Source organism: Mangifera indica, chromosome 11 (assembly GCF_011075055.1).
Source record: "Mangifera indica cultivar Alphonso chromosome 11, CATAS_Mindica_2.1, whole genome shotgun sequence".
Classification (NCBI taxonomy): domain Eukaryota; kingdom Viridiplantae; phylum Streptophyta; class Magnoliopsida; order Sapindales; family Anacardiaceae; genus Mangifera; species Mangifera indica.
In genome coordinates this window covers 8,355,765-8,373,671 of record NC_058147.1, presented here as the reverse complement: position 1 = coordinate 8,373,671, position 17,907 = coordinate 8,355,765, and the positions used below count along the sequence as shown (strand labels likewise).

At 31.5% G+C, this 17,907-nt stretch overlaps 1 protein-coding gene and 1 non-coding gene across 2 annotated transcripts; both read left to right on the top strand.

Moving 5' to 3' along the window:
• The first annotated feature begins 309 nt into the window (after positions 1 to 309).
• LOC123230229 lies at positions 310 to 415 on the top strand. The gene has a single exon (XR_006505041.1). It is a non-coding gene; the product is annotated as a small nucleolar RNA R71 (small nucleolar RNA).
• A 13,702-nt stretch (positions 416 to 14,117) lies between these two features.
• LOC123229003 (laccase-15-like) lies at positions 14,118 to 16,895 on the top strand. Its single transcript, XM_044654545.1, has 6 exons — positions 14,118 to 14,224; positions 14,354 to 14,505; positions 14,595 to 14,839; positions 14,938 to 15,066; positions 15,456 to 16,400; positions 16,496 to 16,895. The coding sequence occupies exons 1-6, from the start codon at positions 14,138 to 14,140 to the stop codon at positions 16,621 to 16,623; spliced, it is 1,686 nt and encodes a 561-aa protein (XP_044510480.1). The 5' UTR covers positions 14,118 to 14,137; the 3' UTR covers positions 16,624 to 16,895.
• Positions 16,896 to 17,907: the final 1,012 nt, after the last annotated feature.

Genomic DNA, 17,907 nt, shown 5'->3' with positions numbered 1-17,907 from the left:
GCAATCAAAGTGCTATAATCCATGTTTAGGATGTCTTTCTTTGTATATCTCACATCATATCAGAATGTCAATTGCTTTCATATTTAGTACTTCAATTTCTTTGTTAAAGCATCAAGTTTTGCAATGATCATAATTATTCTCTTAACTTCATGGTATCAAAATGAGCCGTTTGTTGCCATTGGTTTAATTAGCTGTAATGTGTCTTCTATTGTCAATCTTATTAAAGATCTATTAGTTACTGCATTGAGAGCGGTTTTGATGTGTTCTAGCACTTAGCTATAGAACCTCTATGTCAATAACTAATTCGAAAGACTATGATATGGGTAGTGTCTTTGTTGATCCTTGCATCTTTCCCAATCTCATATAAAGTTTCCCTATCCCTCATAGTAAATGTGGCGATGCCATTTTTAAGTTTTGTTGTTTTTCTAACTAGAAAGAACTTCATAAAAAATGCCAATGATAAGGCTTGCCAAGCATGAAAGATCTAAGAGCTCTAGAGTCAAACTAGACAGTTACTTTATCTTTGAGTGAAAAAGAGGATAACCTCTGTTTTACTGTCTTATCTAGTACTTAGTTTAACTTGAAGGTTTCATATATCTATACAAATTTTACTAAATATGCATGTGGATATTGGGATATTGCTCCTACAAATTGATTTTGTTAGATCATATGTATAATAGATGGTTTGATCTTAAAATTATCATGTTATCTGGTGGTCGAACAATGATTATGGTAATATCTTTAGTGGATGGTATGACATAGTCTTTAAGTATGTAAGATCGAGGTGGTATTTTAGCTATATTTAGATTAGGGTTTCCTTTTGGGTCTTTCATCTTGACTTCTTAATCTTGCTTGCTTTTTCACAAATTAAGTATCAATCTTTCGATTTCAAGGTCAAAATTTAATCTTTTGGTCACCCTCGATCTAGTCACGCATTAGGCCAAGCCTACAAGAAAAAAGTAAGAATGATTAACTTTGCAAAATGAGAAATTCCTTAGTCTAGCAAGACTTCAAAGCATAGTAGTATTAATTTTAACACCAATCCCTGACAATAACACACCGGGATTAAAAAGATAACTATTAATTTATTTCAACAGTTATATCAGCTAAGGAGACAGTGATTAAAAGATTTTAGTAGATGAATGTGACTACTGCTACAGTTAAAACTACTTAAACTTAAATATGCAACTGGAACTATAAACGAAATTCAATCAAAACCACTACTACTAGTATTAGTATAATAAAAGACTTTTAGAAGTTTAGTTTCACCAATAACTTTGGTATAGATCTATAGATTGAATAAAACTATTAAATTAATCATGATGTGATATTGGTTGGATATCCTAAATTAACTTAGTTCCCCTTACAATGTTGATTGAGTGTACAGATATTAAACGAGTCTCTACTTTCATGATCACTTTGTTAACAACTACCTATTATGTTCTATGATTCCCATTACTTTGCAAGGAATTGATTTATCTTTGTTATCAATATTCCAAGTTTAATGAATGCATGTACTAACCTAATATTTACTTTTCAATAGTCTATATGAGTTTACTAACATGTGCAAAGATAGGTCCCTATCTTTATCACAAGTAAAGAATAACCATTCACTGAATCAAAATATAACGATTTATAATATAATATACTATAAAATTATGGGGACTTATTTGATTCCTTTATGTTCCTAGAATAAAAGAAAATTAGTCACTCATACTATAAATAGACACACAATAATAACTATGTAAAAACATAGCACTCGAAGAAAAAAAACAAAACGATTGTATATTGATATGTCTGCGTTCTCTAAATGTCTATTGTCACTATCGCTTGCAATTCTGTGTTGAAGCTAGTACTTTTGATGGCTTACAGAATGTAAGTAGTGATTTGCTCAAGGCTTTCACTGTGAACTATTAGAAGAAGAAAGGAGAATGTGTCTATCACTAATGAGTAGGGCAGCTTTATATATGTGTCCTTCTTATTACAATAGAAGTATTTGATTCTTTTGCTAGTTCTCCTTGCACTATTCCACTTATTTCCTGACCCTTTACTGTTGATAGTTATGGATTTTTTTCCTATTCCTTTCTTGTGCATTTTTCATCTCTTAATGCGATCAAGAAACTTTTTGTGAATTCTTCCATTTTTTTAAATTCTTTTTCCTCAATTCTTCTTGTTTTCTGCTTTATTTTCTTACAAACAAAAACAAAATAATTAAATAAAATATTTTGGAATGTTATTATTATTTAACTAGAATTCTAAACTAATTGATTACTAAAATATAGATTTTTATGTCTTTAGACAATATATACAAGCATATATTCAGGTTACAACACCTATATCTGATAATAATGCAGAAAAAATTATTTCATGTAAGCATTGTCATACGGAAATTTACATCAAAATTTTTTCCTTCAATTTTTATAGCCTCAAGTCTTGTAGAATTGTTACATATTAATGTATAAGGACTAACTCTCATAAGTTCTAGAGAAGTTTTTAAATATTACATACATTTTGTAGATAATTACTTTATATTTACTTGGTTATTTCCCTTAAGGTCTAAGAGCTAGGCTAGTGAGGCATTTATTTGATTTCATAAAATAGTTAAAAGGCAATTTGAAAAATTAAAATGATTCAAAGTGATTGAGAATGCAAGCATAAAAGTTGTGTACCTTCTTTATAAGAGCATGGAATTCAATTAAGACAACCTTGTCACAAGTATATATAGTTGAAACAAAACACATATATAGTTGAATTACAACTAGGCTTAATGTCACAAGTAAGTATGCCTCAATCTTTTTGGTAGTTGTTATTTCAAATTGATGTAGTATTAAAAAATGGCCTACTTGAATTAGCTTTAAAGAAGAACAAATCACCATATCAAGTGTTGTATAATTAGACTCCGAAGCATAAATTTCTTAGAACATTTGGTTGCTCTTACTATTCTTTCTTAAGGCACTATAATAAGCACAAATTTGATTTCCATACTCTAGAGTGTATATTTGTAGGTATAACCTAAATCTGAAAATCCACATAATAGTTCTTATAAATGACCAACTTAAAATCATAAAAATATCAGTAGTAGAAATGATCAAAGTCATTTGTCTTATATAAACAACTTAAAAATTTCACTCTATTGATTTAAAACATCAGTTTACTAACCTTTTAGATACATTTCCTATTCCTGTTTCATTAACAAAACATATAAATACATCTCATCTTTAATGCCCACTTCTCCTATCACTACAAAGCATACTTTTATGTTAACACTAAAACCAATTAGCTCATCAAATTCATATTCCATTGTCAACATTAAGATTATGCATTTTAAGGTTTTTCCCATGAGTTAACATCACCAATGAATTTTGATGCAATTTATAATAATTTTTTCAATTAATAATATTGACATTCTTTATTAAAAAAACTCTATGATGAGGGGTCGAATGCATGTCAACTAATTAAAAGGACCCTATGTCCACAATTGGTGGTAATTCTTAAAGTGTTGATAATTGCAATATTACCTTAATTAAAGGCACATGTAATATATATAAAACTATTATAGTGTTGAATGACTCTATTGAAAAATAGTGATAAATCTTACATATCAAAGTTGTTTATTGATAGTTTGGTGTAACATATGGAAGTGTATTGTTGACATGTCCATTAGATAGACCCTTAAAGAAGTTTGCATATGGATGGTTGTTCTAGTGTCTATAGAATAAAATTTCTTTGTAAATAGATGTATATGTGATCCTTAAACTTAAGGCCACTGGATTTTCTTGTGCTAGGATTGGTATGGTTTGACACCAGCCAAGCATAGCCTTATAAAGGGTTACCAAAAAGTTTGTGATCAACCATATCAAGATACATACGAAGATATGGTGGATCAATAGAGGATTCGTCACTTGTAAGTATGAGAACTAATATCTTAAATACGCCTAATGATGAATGACAATGACTAGTTAAATCCTTGGTTACAGTGGGATTGAGTTGGTACTCAATTTAATATCGTTCGATCATTGACAAAAGTTAGTTCATGTGTATCAAATGTTCCCTGAGAGAGACATTAAATCTATACTTTAACCTCTAAGAGATATCATATGATAAAAGGGTCAAATTATATGAGTAACCATATCATTGATAGGTTAAAGAGTTAATCTTTGACAATCCTTGGGTTAATGTATTGCTAAAAGCCAATCTTAGTCTTTATTTGGATGGCTACCTAATAAAGATACGATATTATAATGACTCTTGGCATGGTTCAGTATTACTACATACCATATATGTCCTATACAACTATCAAAACCTTGCTACGATAGGTGGTTGTAAACCATAAATGTCTAGTCATTCTATTCTTGGGTGCACAGTTGTACATCTTGGGTTAATGGGCAAACATGTCTTTATCTTGTGCATGACCTCTTAACTCATGAGCATACTTAATTGTGACTTAATACACGATTGTGCATGTCCTATACATGATCATACATACTTGTCTTGTGCGCAACTTCATCTTTCATAGGTACCTCAAGTCATGACCTCATGTTTGACCATGCATGTCCTAATGCATGGATGTGCATGCTTGTGATATGAATGACATTCATCCTTTCCTTCATGATCGTACGTTTATCTAGTGGTATTTCTTTTCTCTCTTATGAGTGATCATCCCTTTCTCTATACTCATCCATAATAACTTATCCTACATGTCATGGATGGTCATACTTGTCCTCAATACAATTGTTTACCATTCATCTATGTTTTTAACCTATCAAATGTATGACATGCATGTACTTATGCATAACCATATAATGAATATGAAAACTACACGTTACACTTGTCATAGTCATGTTTGTCCTTGAAACACTATGCATTTGTTTCTGATAGGTTATTTCTCTACTAGTTTAGCTCATTTTCCATACTACCACATAAACACATAAGTCAGACAAATCTTTGATAAGTTATTTAGGCCATTAAAACACAATGAAACATTTTTAATGTACAAGTTAATATAGAATTTTAAACCTGAGTTGCTTTTATTCCAAATTTATCAGTACCATACACTAGAAGAAAATCAATTAATATTGCGAACCAATAAATAGAATTCTCCAGTCTATTCCATGCAAACACATCTGTCAAAATAGAACAATAAACATCATCAATCTAAATCGTCTAACACAATATGCAGTACATTAATGCATCATATGTTATATTAAAGTTTAACAAATTAATCTCATGCCTTAATATAATAGAAGCTCATAACTAATCCAAAAAAAGTTGAACATTATTCTCTACTAACTTTTTCACTACTAGAAAGGTTCGATATTGCTTTTATTTTCGTCAAAGCTACCTTGACTCACCAAAATCTATCACTGTAATTGCAAACTTTTCTCTCTTTAATTTAGTGATAAGAATGTGACAATAATAATATAAGGATATAAGGTGGGATTTTAAATGATAACATATTTTATATAACCTCAATTTGTAATCGCATGCACGGGCGTGCACTTGCCACACAACTATGCATCTCATTTAAAATAGTTTCATGCCTAGCAAATTATTTACTTATTTGATATGGTGTCGAATGCATGGGAATGCATCCTTCATGCACATATGTTCATCAACACTTGCTAAATTCTTATTTCATACCACAGTCAAACTTAACCTTAATAAATCATAAAATAACATAAATGCCCTTGAAACGCACTTACCCCCTTTCTCTTACATTCATTTGCCTAAGACTGACATTTAACCACTCCGTGAACTTTCATATTTTAGTCAATAATTCCTCCCTCAAGCTTGAACTTAGGCCTACAATACCTAATCTCGTCAAACTTAAGTTTTGCATAAATCCAATCAAACTGAGCTCGAATCTAACAATACTTGACTTGGCTTTACTTTGGTCAACTAGATTGTTGCCCCAGTCAAGTCACATATTTTTGTATGTGACTTAAGAGAAAACGTATATAAATTTTTGATCAAACATATAAATTAATAAATTTGTTTGCAAGTACATGTTTACACGCAAAAGTTGATAGAGAATATTTTATCTTTCCATTATTATTAAAAGTATGTGATGGAATAATATGGCTAGGGCAATATTCGAATCAAGTTCGAGCTCGAGCTCGACTTGAACGAGCCCAAAATGAGCTTTAACTCAAGTTTGAGCCTAAAACTTCAACATTTTCAAGCCTAAACTTTAGAATATTTAACTCATCAAGCTTATGAGTTAAAAATTTTGATACAAAACAACGTTATTTTGACTAATATATATTAAAACATTATTGTTTTTAAAAAAGAACTAGTTAAAAGCTCGAGCTCGAACTCGAACTCGAGCTCGAGCTTCATTCTTTTAAAGCGAGTGGAGCTCGAACTTATTGGAAGCGAGCTCAAGCTCAATTCTATGAAAATTGAGTCAAGCTCAAGTTCAGTTCAGTTCGAATTCAACCCTAATTGTTATATTGATTTCTAATTATTCATTTATCTTAATCCATTTGTTCATTTAGAAAAATCAGCAAGTCATATCTAATGTCCAAAATTTATCAACTTTTTGCAAGATTGAGTTAATATAAGAAATAATTGTAGTTGAAATTTTAAGTCTAGGCATCAAGATTTCTTGCTTTTTTAGAGGTATATAACAAAAAATAACCTTAGTTAAATACAAAATAATAAAAAGAATAAAAGAACATTATGGTTTTATTCTAGCATTTCTCTCCTCCCTATAATGTCAAAAGTAACATATTTTTTTGTCATAATACTTGTTAATTTGGTTAATCTTTTCATTATATCGAACGAAATAGGCAGTTTGAAAATTTCAAATTTTGCTGAGGAATTTCTACTCAATCATAGGTTACGTACGAAACATAATTTTTAATTGAACTGATCAAAAATTCAAAATCAATATTTTAAAGGGTCAAAATCACTGCGCCTGCTGATGACCAAGTCTCTCTGTGGACGCTTTTTTTATGGGCATTTGCCAATTACATTTATTTACATGAGTCTTAAAATTATAGAGGTCGACTTCAAATGATTGTAAAACTATTAATTTACAATGAAATTAATCAATAAAATAGAGGTTAACAAAATTATTAAAATATTAAAATTTTTAGGGAAAAATCTTGGATTTAAATTTCTGTTGAATTTTTGAAATCTTTTAATTAAATATTTAAAATAAAGAAAAAGAAATTAATCAATGGATAGTGAAATATGACTGCCACCCATCACACGAGAATTATTAATTTTTGCTTTTGGTGGGAAACCAAAAAATGTCAATGATTCCAAATCAATACCATATGCCGGCCATACATTTATCTAAATACATACTTGATCTTCAGTTTAAAGGCCTGTGGCATTATACTTTTTCCTGGAATCCGTCGTCGTCATGTTCAAGCAAGCAACCCAATAGTGGTCAGCATTACAGCACAATAGTCTTAAATTTTTGTGTCTATCTTGCAAATTATAAATTATTCTGTCAATAAAGTTATATGAACAAACTAATCTTATAAATTTATTAATACTAATTGATGTGGTAAAATGTGATTGGGTTAAGTCATTTAGTATAAATAAATCAATAAAATTCCTCTTTTCATATAATTTCGTTTCTTATATTATTCACTTCTTACAATTGTAAGAGGAAATTCCATACACAACACTTTGCAGATATAATACCATCTTGACCGTGATTGGATAGTTTACCGGATCAACACTATGTGAACAAAGGAGATATAATTATTTCAGATGCTATCAGTAACGCCAACTATATCATCACATTTCACTGGTAATTCTAATCCCTTTTGTCTGCATGTTAAATCTAAAGCAATGGGCACTACCATAAAAATGAGCTTCAACAATGAATTCATAGCTAATGCCATTGTGGGGCTCACATAAATCACCCCTCTTTGTCCTGAAATGATGCTATGCCGGAAGAGATGTTCTGTCTTTATTAGCGCAAAGTGTGATTGGGAAGGACCTTTTAGCCTGATCATGATGCAACATTGGAAAAGTGTGATTGATCAATGTCTTGCAATTTGTGAAGAATATAAACTAAAGGCATATTGAAGTTATTATAAAGAAGTTGTCAGGTAGTTGAATGTATTAATAACAATTCTAAGTTGTTGCGAAAAAAAAAAAAGAAAGTGTTATTTGCTATTGATAGACTTACTTCTTGTCGACAGTAAAAAGGGATAGTTATTCACCATCTCATATTAACAAAGCTACCTAATGTGGTCTAATAATCTTGCTGTTGATCATTCAGTTTCTCATTTTGTCAAATCCCATTAGTTTAAGCATACAACTATAATCTGAAGCTCAATGATGAAAATTATCAATACTGGCAAGCTCAGATTTTGCTTGATATAAGAACTCACGAGCTTGAGGATTACCTAAAAGATATACCTTGTCCTTCTCCTTTGATGGAATGGAGATAATCATGGCAGGCCAAAGGCTAATTTTCCACCTAAGTTTTAGTTTAATCTCAAAAATATATCGACGACAGATAAAAAACTCAAACACCCATCCATGGGCTAACTGTTGTTAAAATTTTTAATTAGAGGCAGGTATAAAATCTTCATTTTACCCCTAAATCTTAAAACATTAAAAATTACATCATTTCCCCCCTTTGGTATAGAAAACTAACAATTTTTCTCATGATTAAACTTTGAAAAATTTATTTTCCCCCCTTTCTAGGTTTTATCTTTGGTGGTTTAGGGAATTCGGTTAGTGATTAGGAAGAAGTGATGTCTTCTCCGATGAAGAACTATCCTTCGTCATCTAAATCTAGTAACGAAGTGTCGTCCTTCTTCATCACATCTTCCAAATAACAAATGAGGATGTTTTGTTGTCCTTTGTGGCATGGGTGGTCTTCCTTCATAGTTGGATTTGGAAGATGGGTGGAAAACGTCAGTCGTTGGCTGAAATGATGGTGGCCAAAGAAGGGAATCAAACCTTAAGAGTCAAATTTAAACTTTTCAAAATTTGTGAATGGGGTGAAGTGTTAGTTTTTAAAACCTAAGGGGAAATGATATAAATTTTAAGGTTTTAGGGTTTAAGTATAAAATGACAATTTTACTTCTACATCTTACTAAAAATTTTGATAGTAGTTAGTCTATGGGTAGATGTTTAAGTTTTTAATTTGTTATGAGTATAATTTTGAGATTGGACTAAAACTTGGATAGAAAATAGTCCTTTGGCCTAATCTTAGCAAACAAACTAAACCAAAATATTTTCAATCACAATGTTTAGCCACATTTAATTGTAGATGCTTGAAGAGCTAGTATTTGATTGATTTCATTAGAAAAACTAATTACTTATATTTTGAGTGGAATTGGTGTTGAGATCAATCTTGTAGGTATATTATTGCAAAATTGGATTCTCTTCTCAAACAATTTCTATGACAGAAGCAAAATTGTTTAGTAAAAGTATCAACAAAGGCTTAGCCAAGGCTCATCTAACACAATTGGTTTTAATGATGTAATTCTCAATATTGTAGCTAAGACTCTAGGAACAACAATTGGTGGCATAAATAAAAATAGTCATTTGAAGCTTTTTATTCTCATTATTCTAATACAAGTTCAAATAGTGTGAATCCATACTATAATAGTTTCAATGGTAAAATTTGGTCATATTTAAGTGATTCTAACCAAAGTGCAAGTAATCACTTATTCGAATGTTAGCTAATTGCAAAACAATTATTGAAGATGAAATTTCACATTTTTAGAACTTTTGCTTAATACACATTAGTCAAACTCGTGCACCTTAACACCTTGTCCATTAACACATATTCCAATAGACATCTTGAATTTGTTTGAGCCTTTATCCATTTGTGTTTTGTGTAGATATTAAGGTGTTGTCTTGTACTTGGACTGAAAGCAAGATTGATGCAGCTAGCATATCAAAAAGATAAAAGAGTAGCCTAACACTTGTATGTTACAATGAAACCTCCTATTGTTGATTGGATGTCATGTTTTCAATATAATGATTATAAACAAATCTCAGTTGTTGTTTATGTGTATTGTTTGAATATTTTAAATGACTATTTTGGTGTTGTTCAATTCTCTGTTTTTCAATCTATGAAACCTTACAAATACCATATTCCGTTGTCGTTCTTTATTTTTCTGGCCATAAACCTTTACAGTGCTATCAAAGCCACGTTTAGTTGTTATATTTTCAAAACATATATCACATTTGTGTTGATTGAATAACATGTTAGTAATATGTGATTTTGAAATCACACGTGTTAAGACTTCTATAATGATTGATGAACATATTGTTGTATGATTGTTTGAGATCTTAAAACGTAAATTGTTGTTCAATTATAAAGTTTTATATTGTTATTTTTGTTGGTTGAATTGCACATGTGCAAGTCACTTGATTTCCTTTAGTTCGTGTTTGGCTCGCTTCATAATTTTAGTGTTTATGATTGGCTTACACTTAAGTCTGGTTCACTCTGATCGGCTTCAGGCTCACATTTCAAACTTAGAAAACTTGGTTGTAAGAAGTCGTTTTAGAGTTTATTTATTAACAAAACTGAGATGTGCTTTACTTGTGAGCCATACGAGTCAGGTAAGACACCAATTCGAGTTCAAGCTCGAGCTAATTTTCGTTTGTACTCCCAAGTTGTATTCAAGCTCAAGCTTAAGCTCGTTATCTCATGTTCGTGTTTGAGCTCGATTGAGCAAAACTTGTTTCGAGCCCAAACAAGTTCGCAACTTGCATATAATAAAGGTTACTACTAGTGTGAGATAGACCTTCATGTCATATTGTCTCATTTCAATTATAGCTCATTAAAAGACAAAGGATTTTCTAGCATTCTGAGGTATTCTATTAGATACACAATGTACAGTTGTGCACCTAAGAATGCACACTTGTACATTAGTGTAATTTCATAGTTCATGGACCATAAGTTCCTCATATGACACCATGAAGAATCCTGCACTAAATGTGTACACCTATGCTATGAAAATTTCACAAATATAAGGACCATGACATGCTTCTTGAATTTTGTCAAATTCTAGATATGATGAGATACATGAACGTGGATGAAGCTTGTATGCCCATGCAAAAGGTTAGAATGCAGTTTTAACCTAGTTGACCAAAACGAGGACCAAACCTCAAGTTTTGATACCTTTAGGCCTTGAATACAATTCTACATAAATTAAAGGTGTAAATGTAATTTGACAACTTGTTGAATAATTGAAATTAATTTCAATTTTAATTGTTTGATGTATGCCTAAGGATGGATATACATAATATTTGGTACACTGTCTAGACATATGGATATTTTGTTTTGGGAATGTACGTTTGTAATTAAAAAAAGACGTGTCTTGTCTCTTCTTTATTCTCTAGTTGTACATTCTCTTCTCATTTACCTTCCCTCAGATGGAACTCGAAGTTTTTAATTTTTCAAATGTAAAGTAAGAATAGGTTATTTTATTATCTTAAAATAAAATTTATTTAGGAGATTGACGTAATATACCTAAATCCCAAACCGAGAAAAAGAAATATACTTGAAGTCTTGAAGACAAAAAGAGCATCCACTTTTCTTGGCTCAAGGGACTCAACATTAGATAAGATTGTGTACTGATATGTTTTTATTTTTGTTTTAGAAACAATGTTAGGTTTTTATTTTTATAATCACCTTACATGCAGTTTAAAATTGATGAGAGACTAATAAAAAGTCCTTCAATAGATATTAAGTCAAAAATAAATCAAAGCCTTCAAACGTGACACCTTGATTAAGTCTCTATTCATTAGAACCTTATTTACTAAAACGAAGGATACGTTTTTACCTGGTGGGAAATCAAGTGTTTGTTCACATTGACATTGACTTAACTATCACCAAGGTAAAGGTGAAAGTATGTTAGAGACTGAGCAGGGATGTGTAATTATCGTTGTATGGTGATAAGTAATATCCACCTTACTGAAATTGAGAATCAAAATTGAGGTCACATAATTTGATTAGCAAAACTACTAAACTTAAGATCATAGACTTTTGTGATTTGTTTGTTGACCTACATACGTGTTAAATAATAATTTAAAATATGGTTACTAATTTACTTAAATGTACATGTAGATTATGAAAACACGCTGACAAGCAATTTTTCAGTATGGTCCATATTGGAAAAAGACAAAAGGCTAAAAGCAAACAACTTTTCTAACTAGTATCAAAATCTTTGGATTATACTAGCAATGCCTCATAATCCTAGTCTTGATGCAACCAAAGATTAACAAGATGCTTATAACAAGTATTTTGATGGTACTGATGTTAAATGTTTCATGTTGGCACCAATGAAACCTAATTTATAGAATTAGCATGAAGAGATGTATACACCATCCATCATTCTTCATCTCTGCAAGATATATGGCATTCATACAAGATTAGGGAAATATAAGGTGTCAAATGCTTTGTATAGGTGTCGAATGGTTGAGGAAGCCCATATTGACCCTAACATAATGAAAATGATTGGTTACATTGAAAGGTTGGCATCTCATGCGTAATATCATGGACAATTACTTGGTTATATACCTAGTCTTACAACCCCTTCTTGATTCATATTCAATATTCATAATGAATTACAATATGAATGTGATGGAAAAATCCCTTCCTAAGCTCCTTAATATGTTAAAGCCAAAGTATAGATGCATTTATGGTTGCAGCCAATGTACAAAGGCCAAGGGCAAAGGCAAGGCCAAGACTAAGCCTAAGACAAAAACTTAACAATAGATTGCTACATAACTTACTAGTAGTGTGGGAATAGGAAAGGTTTTCTACTTCTTTTATGACAAGTATAGCCATTAGAATAGACTTTGCAAGGTCTTTCAAGAGAGTAAGAAGAAGTAGTCAATTGCTTCAACTTAAGAATTAACGTTTTTAGGATTAACCTCTTTCCTTCCTCATTTTAGGTTATAGACATAGGATGTGGCTCACATATTTGATCGGATGTGAGTAAATCACTTGCCAAGAGAAAAGTGGACTCACTTGTTGGAATTAAAGCACATGTTATTGCTTTAGCAGTATGGGTTTATTATTTTAGTTTCTCCCACATGGCTTGTTTTGAAACTTAATAAATTTTTTTAAGTATCACCAATTTCTAAAAATTTAATTTTTCTGTCTCTTTTAGACTAAAAAGGTATTGTTTTAATAGTGTTTATGGTATTATAACGATTAACTTAAATAATATTCTCTATGAAACTATGTATTTAAATAATGGTTTGTATGTTTTATATTTAAATAATGATTCCTTACTGTGAATGATAAATGAGTTAAGCATTATGACTTGAACACCACATATGTGGCATTACAAACTTGATCATATAAGTTTGAATCGCATATCAAAGCTTTGAAGGGATAAAGTTTTGTAATCATTTGACTTTTAGCCATATGATGAATACAAATCGTATCTATTAGGCAAATTAACCAAGTCACCTTTCACTAAAAATAATAAAAAGGGAACTAAATTATTAGGCATTATTCATAGTGAAAATTTATTGGTAGAATCTACAAGTATGAACTCTAGTGGATCCATCTAAAGGGATAGAACCCATAGGATATAAATGGATCTTCAAGGAGAAAATTTAGCCTAGTAATAATTTACAGCCACTCATTTATCTTAGTCCAGCTGTTCATTATAAAAATAAGTCGTATCTAATTAATGTCAATAATTCAACAACTTTAACACGGCTGGATTAAAATAATAAATAAATAACTACATTTAATCTATTTTAGATCCAAGCGTCAAGATGTCGAGCTGTCTTCCGTGTATACCAATAAGATTCGTTGAATGGAAAATAATAAAAAGAATAATAAAATTATAATAGTTTTAGCATTTTTTTCTCCAAATAATTGTAACAGTCAAAGTTATCACCGGCTTCATTTATCATTATCTTCTAATTTTTTTTTTTATATATTCAGTAGGTAAAACAAAATTATAGATTGTTCACTTGGTCTTCAGTTACATTTGAAGACTGCACCGCTTGAGCATAATACTGCACCGCTTGAGAATTATTTATTTTGTTTATAGTAACGGCCAAAAAAAATGTGATTAACAATTTAATATAATATATGGTGGCCGTGCTTATATATACAGCTCAATACCCATTCAAATAGATCAATACAGGATTATTAAATCACCGAGATATTTGGCTAACCATGAGGGTCTTTAGTTTACAAGTCTTTAGCATTTTTATTTTTGCTGGAATCTTTCAATGTAATGCACAGGCTCGTTACACATTTGTGGTGAGCTTCGTATCAGGCAAACCTCTGAAAAAAAAAAGGCCATTTTTTACTGCTAGTCTTCCTTCAACGCTCTTTTCTTCATCTCACTTATGGGGAATTGTATTAGTAATTGCTTATTAATTGTTGCAGGTGGAGGAAACTACAATCACAAGACTTTGCAGCAATAATACGATCTTGACGGTGAATGGACAATTTCCAGGACCAACGCTCTATGTAAACAAAGGCGACACAATCATTGTAGACGTTATAAATAAGGGCAACTATAACATCACTATTCACTGGTAAAGTTGATCCCTTTTGTCTTCAATTTATAAGATAAATGAGCTTTTCTGATGACATTCAACTCATCTATCTTTTGATAACTTTGCAGGCATGGAGTGAAGCAGCCTCGGAATCCATGGTCAGATGGTCCTGAATGGATCACACAATGCCCTATACAACCGGGGGCAAACTTTACTCAGACGATAATATTTTCAACTGAAGAAGGGACTCTTTGGTGGCACGCTCACAGCGACTGGGCTCGAGCCACAGTTCATGGTGCTGTAGTAATATATCGCAAGAATGGAACCAGCTATCCATTCCCAAAACCTGACGTCGAAGTTCCCATTATATTAGGTCGAGATGCATTATACTTGTAGATTCTCTTCTGCTTGGAGCTTTTTCAAACTACGAATATTCCGTTTAACTGTTTATTATTCCTTAATCAATTGCAGGAGAGTATTGGAAGAGCAATATTTATACTGTGTATGATCAGTTTCTTCAATCCGGAGGGGATCCAAATGTTTCGGATGCATACTTGATCAATGGTCAGCCTGGTGATCTGTATGCGTGCTCAAGTCCAGGTCAATTGATAAAGAATACAATATTTTAAAATTTAATCACAATTTATATTATCAATATTATTCGGATTATCCAACTATATTTTATAAAAATGGAAAGCTAAGTAACAGTCAATGAAATGTAAATTGGAGCTGAAAGTGATGTCTAATATTATATGGTTGTTAGTATGTCGTCAATGCGTTTAAAACTTGCCAATGTTATACAGCAGACTTAACTATATTTAATTAGTCAATATAAATTATTTTATTGGAAGTTTCTTACACGAAATTCATAATAAAATATATTGGATTAACTTTTTTTTTTTAAGTTGGCTTAAATCAGGATATTCTAATTCATATATTAATTACTTGCGCATAACGAATTTTCCTTTCTTTTAATCTGTCATCTGCAGGAACATTTAAGCTAACTGTTGACTATGGGTTGACTTATCTTCTCCGGATAATCAACGCTGCCATGCAAGACCTTCTTTTCTTCGGCGTTGCGAATCATTCTCTGACGGTGGTTGGATCAGACGCCAGCTACACGAAGCAATTCACGAGCAATTACATCACAATTAGCCCTGGGCAAACCATTGATGTTTTGTTACACGCTAATCAAACGCCTGATCATTATTATATGGCTGCTAAAGCCTATTCCAGTACAGTTAATCTTTCCTTTGATAACACAACCACCACTGCTATTATTCAATACAGTGGAAATTACACTCCTTCATCAACTCCCCCATTGCCCAGTCTTCCTCTTTATAACGACACCAATGCCTCGGTGAATTTCACCGGAAGTCTTCGCAGCTTAGCCAATCAAAATCACCCTATTAATGTCCCAAAGAATATTACTCACAAATTCTTTTACACACTTTCAGTGAACGCATTTCCCTGCGCTAACAATTCATGTTCCGGACCTAACGGGACAAGACTTGCTGCTAGTGTAAACAATATAAGCTTCGTGGATCCACACGTTGATATACTACAAGCTTATTATAATAACATCAATGGCGTTTATGGAACTCGATTCCCAGATTTTCCACCACTGGTATTCAACTACACGGCTACGTATTTGCCACTATATTTAGAGATATCACAACGAGCCACTGAGGTGAGAGTCCTAGAATATAATTCTACAGTTGAGATTGTTTTTCAAGGAACAAATGTTGTTGCTGGGGCAGATCACCCCATGCATTTACATGGATTCAGTTTCTATGTCGTTGGATCGGGGCTCGGAAATTTCAACAACATTACAGATCCATTGAATTATAATCTCGTTGATCCTCCTTTGCAAAACACCATTGCCGTCCCGATAAACGGATGGACCACCATTCGATTCAGGGCAAGTAATCCTGGTAAGTTGTTCGTTTCTTTCTGATTTTATTTCAAACTTTTGGTCTTCCTAACTCATTTATAAAGTTAATTACTTGTTTTTTTGTGGTTTAAACAGGAGTTTGGTTCATGCACTGCCATTTAGATAGACACATGAGTTGGGGCATGGATGCGGTGTTTATAGTGAGAAATGGTAACACATCAAATGCACAACTGTTACCTCCTCCAACTATGCCACCATGTTGATTGTTGAAGCTTAATCTTATCTTGCTCTACGATGAAATTCGACATTTAGTTTATCGAGCATTGGGTTCATATATTATTTCACTATTTTAATTTCAATAATTTTACAAAATTGAATTCTCGCAAATCTTGTGCGAGCATTTGAAATTGTAAAGAGTTGTTTGACATTTTCTATGTATTCGATTTTAAATGTGTTCTGCGTTGAGAACAATTGTCAATAGATTTCAATTCACTGTATAATTTCTTTAGAAACAATATAATCGTTGTTAAGTATATATCATCAGGGTGATGACTTTTCAATGTAATTCAATAGAGTACAACTATATAATAAACAACTTAATATACGAGTCACTGTATAATTCACTGTAATTTCAGGTGAAAACTAGAACCAGTCCAAGTTCGTAAGCAGTGATTTTAACTCCCATCAAATCTAAAATTTAAAAAATTCAATCCTAAATATCCACAATTATCCTGTATGAATTATTCTCTAGATTTGTAATCGTCCAATTAATAAATCTAAGATGCCATTTATTTTTGCTAATTCTCTAAAAGTAAATAGAAAAATAGATATTTGGTTTAATTGTTGTGGAGTTGATTACTAAACTCGAAGCTTGTTTTACTTGATGTGATCAGTTTGATCTCAAAAGTGGTGATTTGCCTTAAATGGGATTTATTGTCACCAAAAGAAAAAATCAAGATACCTAGTTAAAAAATATTAATATTAATTATTAAAACATGTTAAAAATAAAAGAAAATCCCACAAGATTCCGATTTAAGTGTAACTATCATACCGTTAACCTAATAATCAATGACGAAGTTTCCTTCTGATATAAGAAAAATCCTTGGACTATATTAACTTCCTAGAGAAGCAAATATTCATATGTAAAATTGTATTGACCGAATAATATTGACCTAATCCCATACAACAAAAGTCAATCACGTATCTAGAAAAAGGGGATTAGGAGACGTTTAACGTGCCAAATGGTATCACGATAACACACACTTCAAGAAATCTAAGAGAATGTCATTGGATAAGAGAAGAATAACAATTGATTTGAACGAAAGTTACGCAGATCCCTTGCTAATATTTTTGAGAAAAAGTCAACTCTTTCTGTTTTAAATCGTTGAACTATTAATTAAAAAGCTGGTTTCAAAATTATGTTTAGGTCTTAGTTTTGAAAATAAATGAGGACTAACTTACGAGGAATTTATATTTGAAATCTTTCTTTGCTTTGAACAACGCTTCTTTCTTTTCTTTTTTTTTTTGTTTTTGTTTTTTTCCTTTCT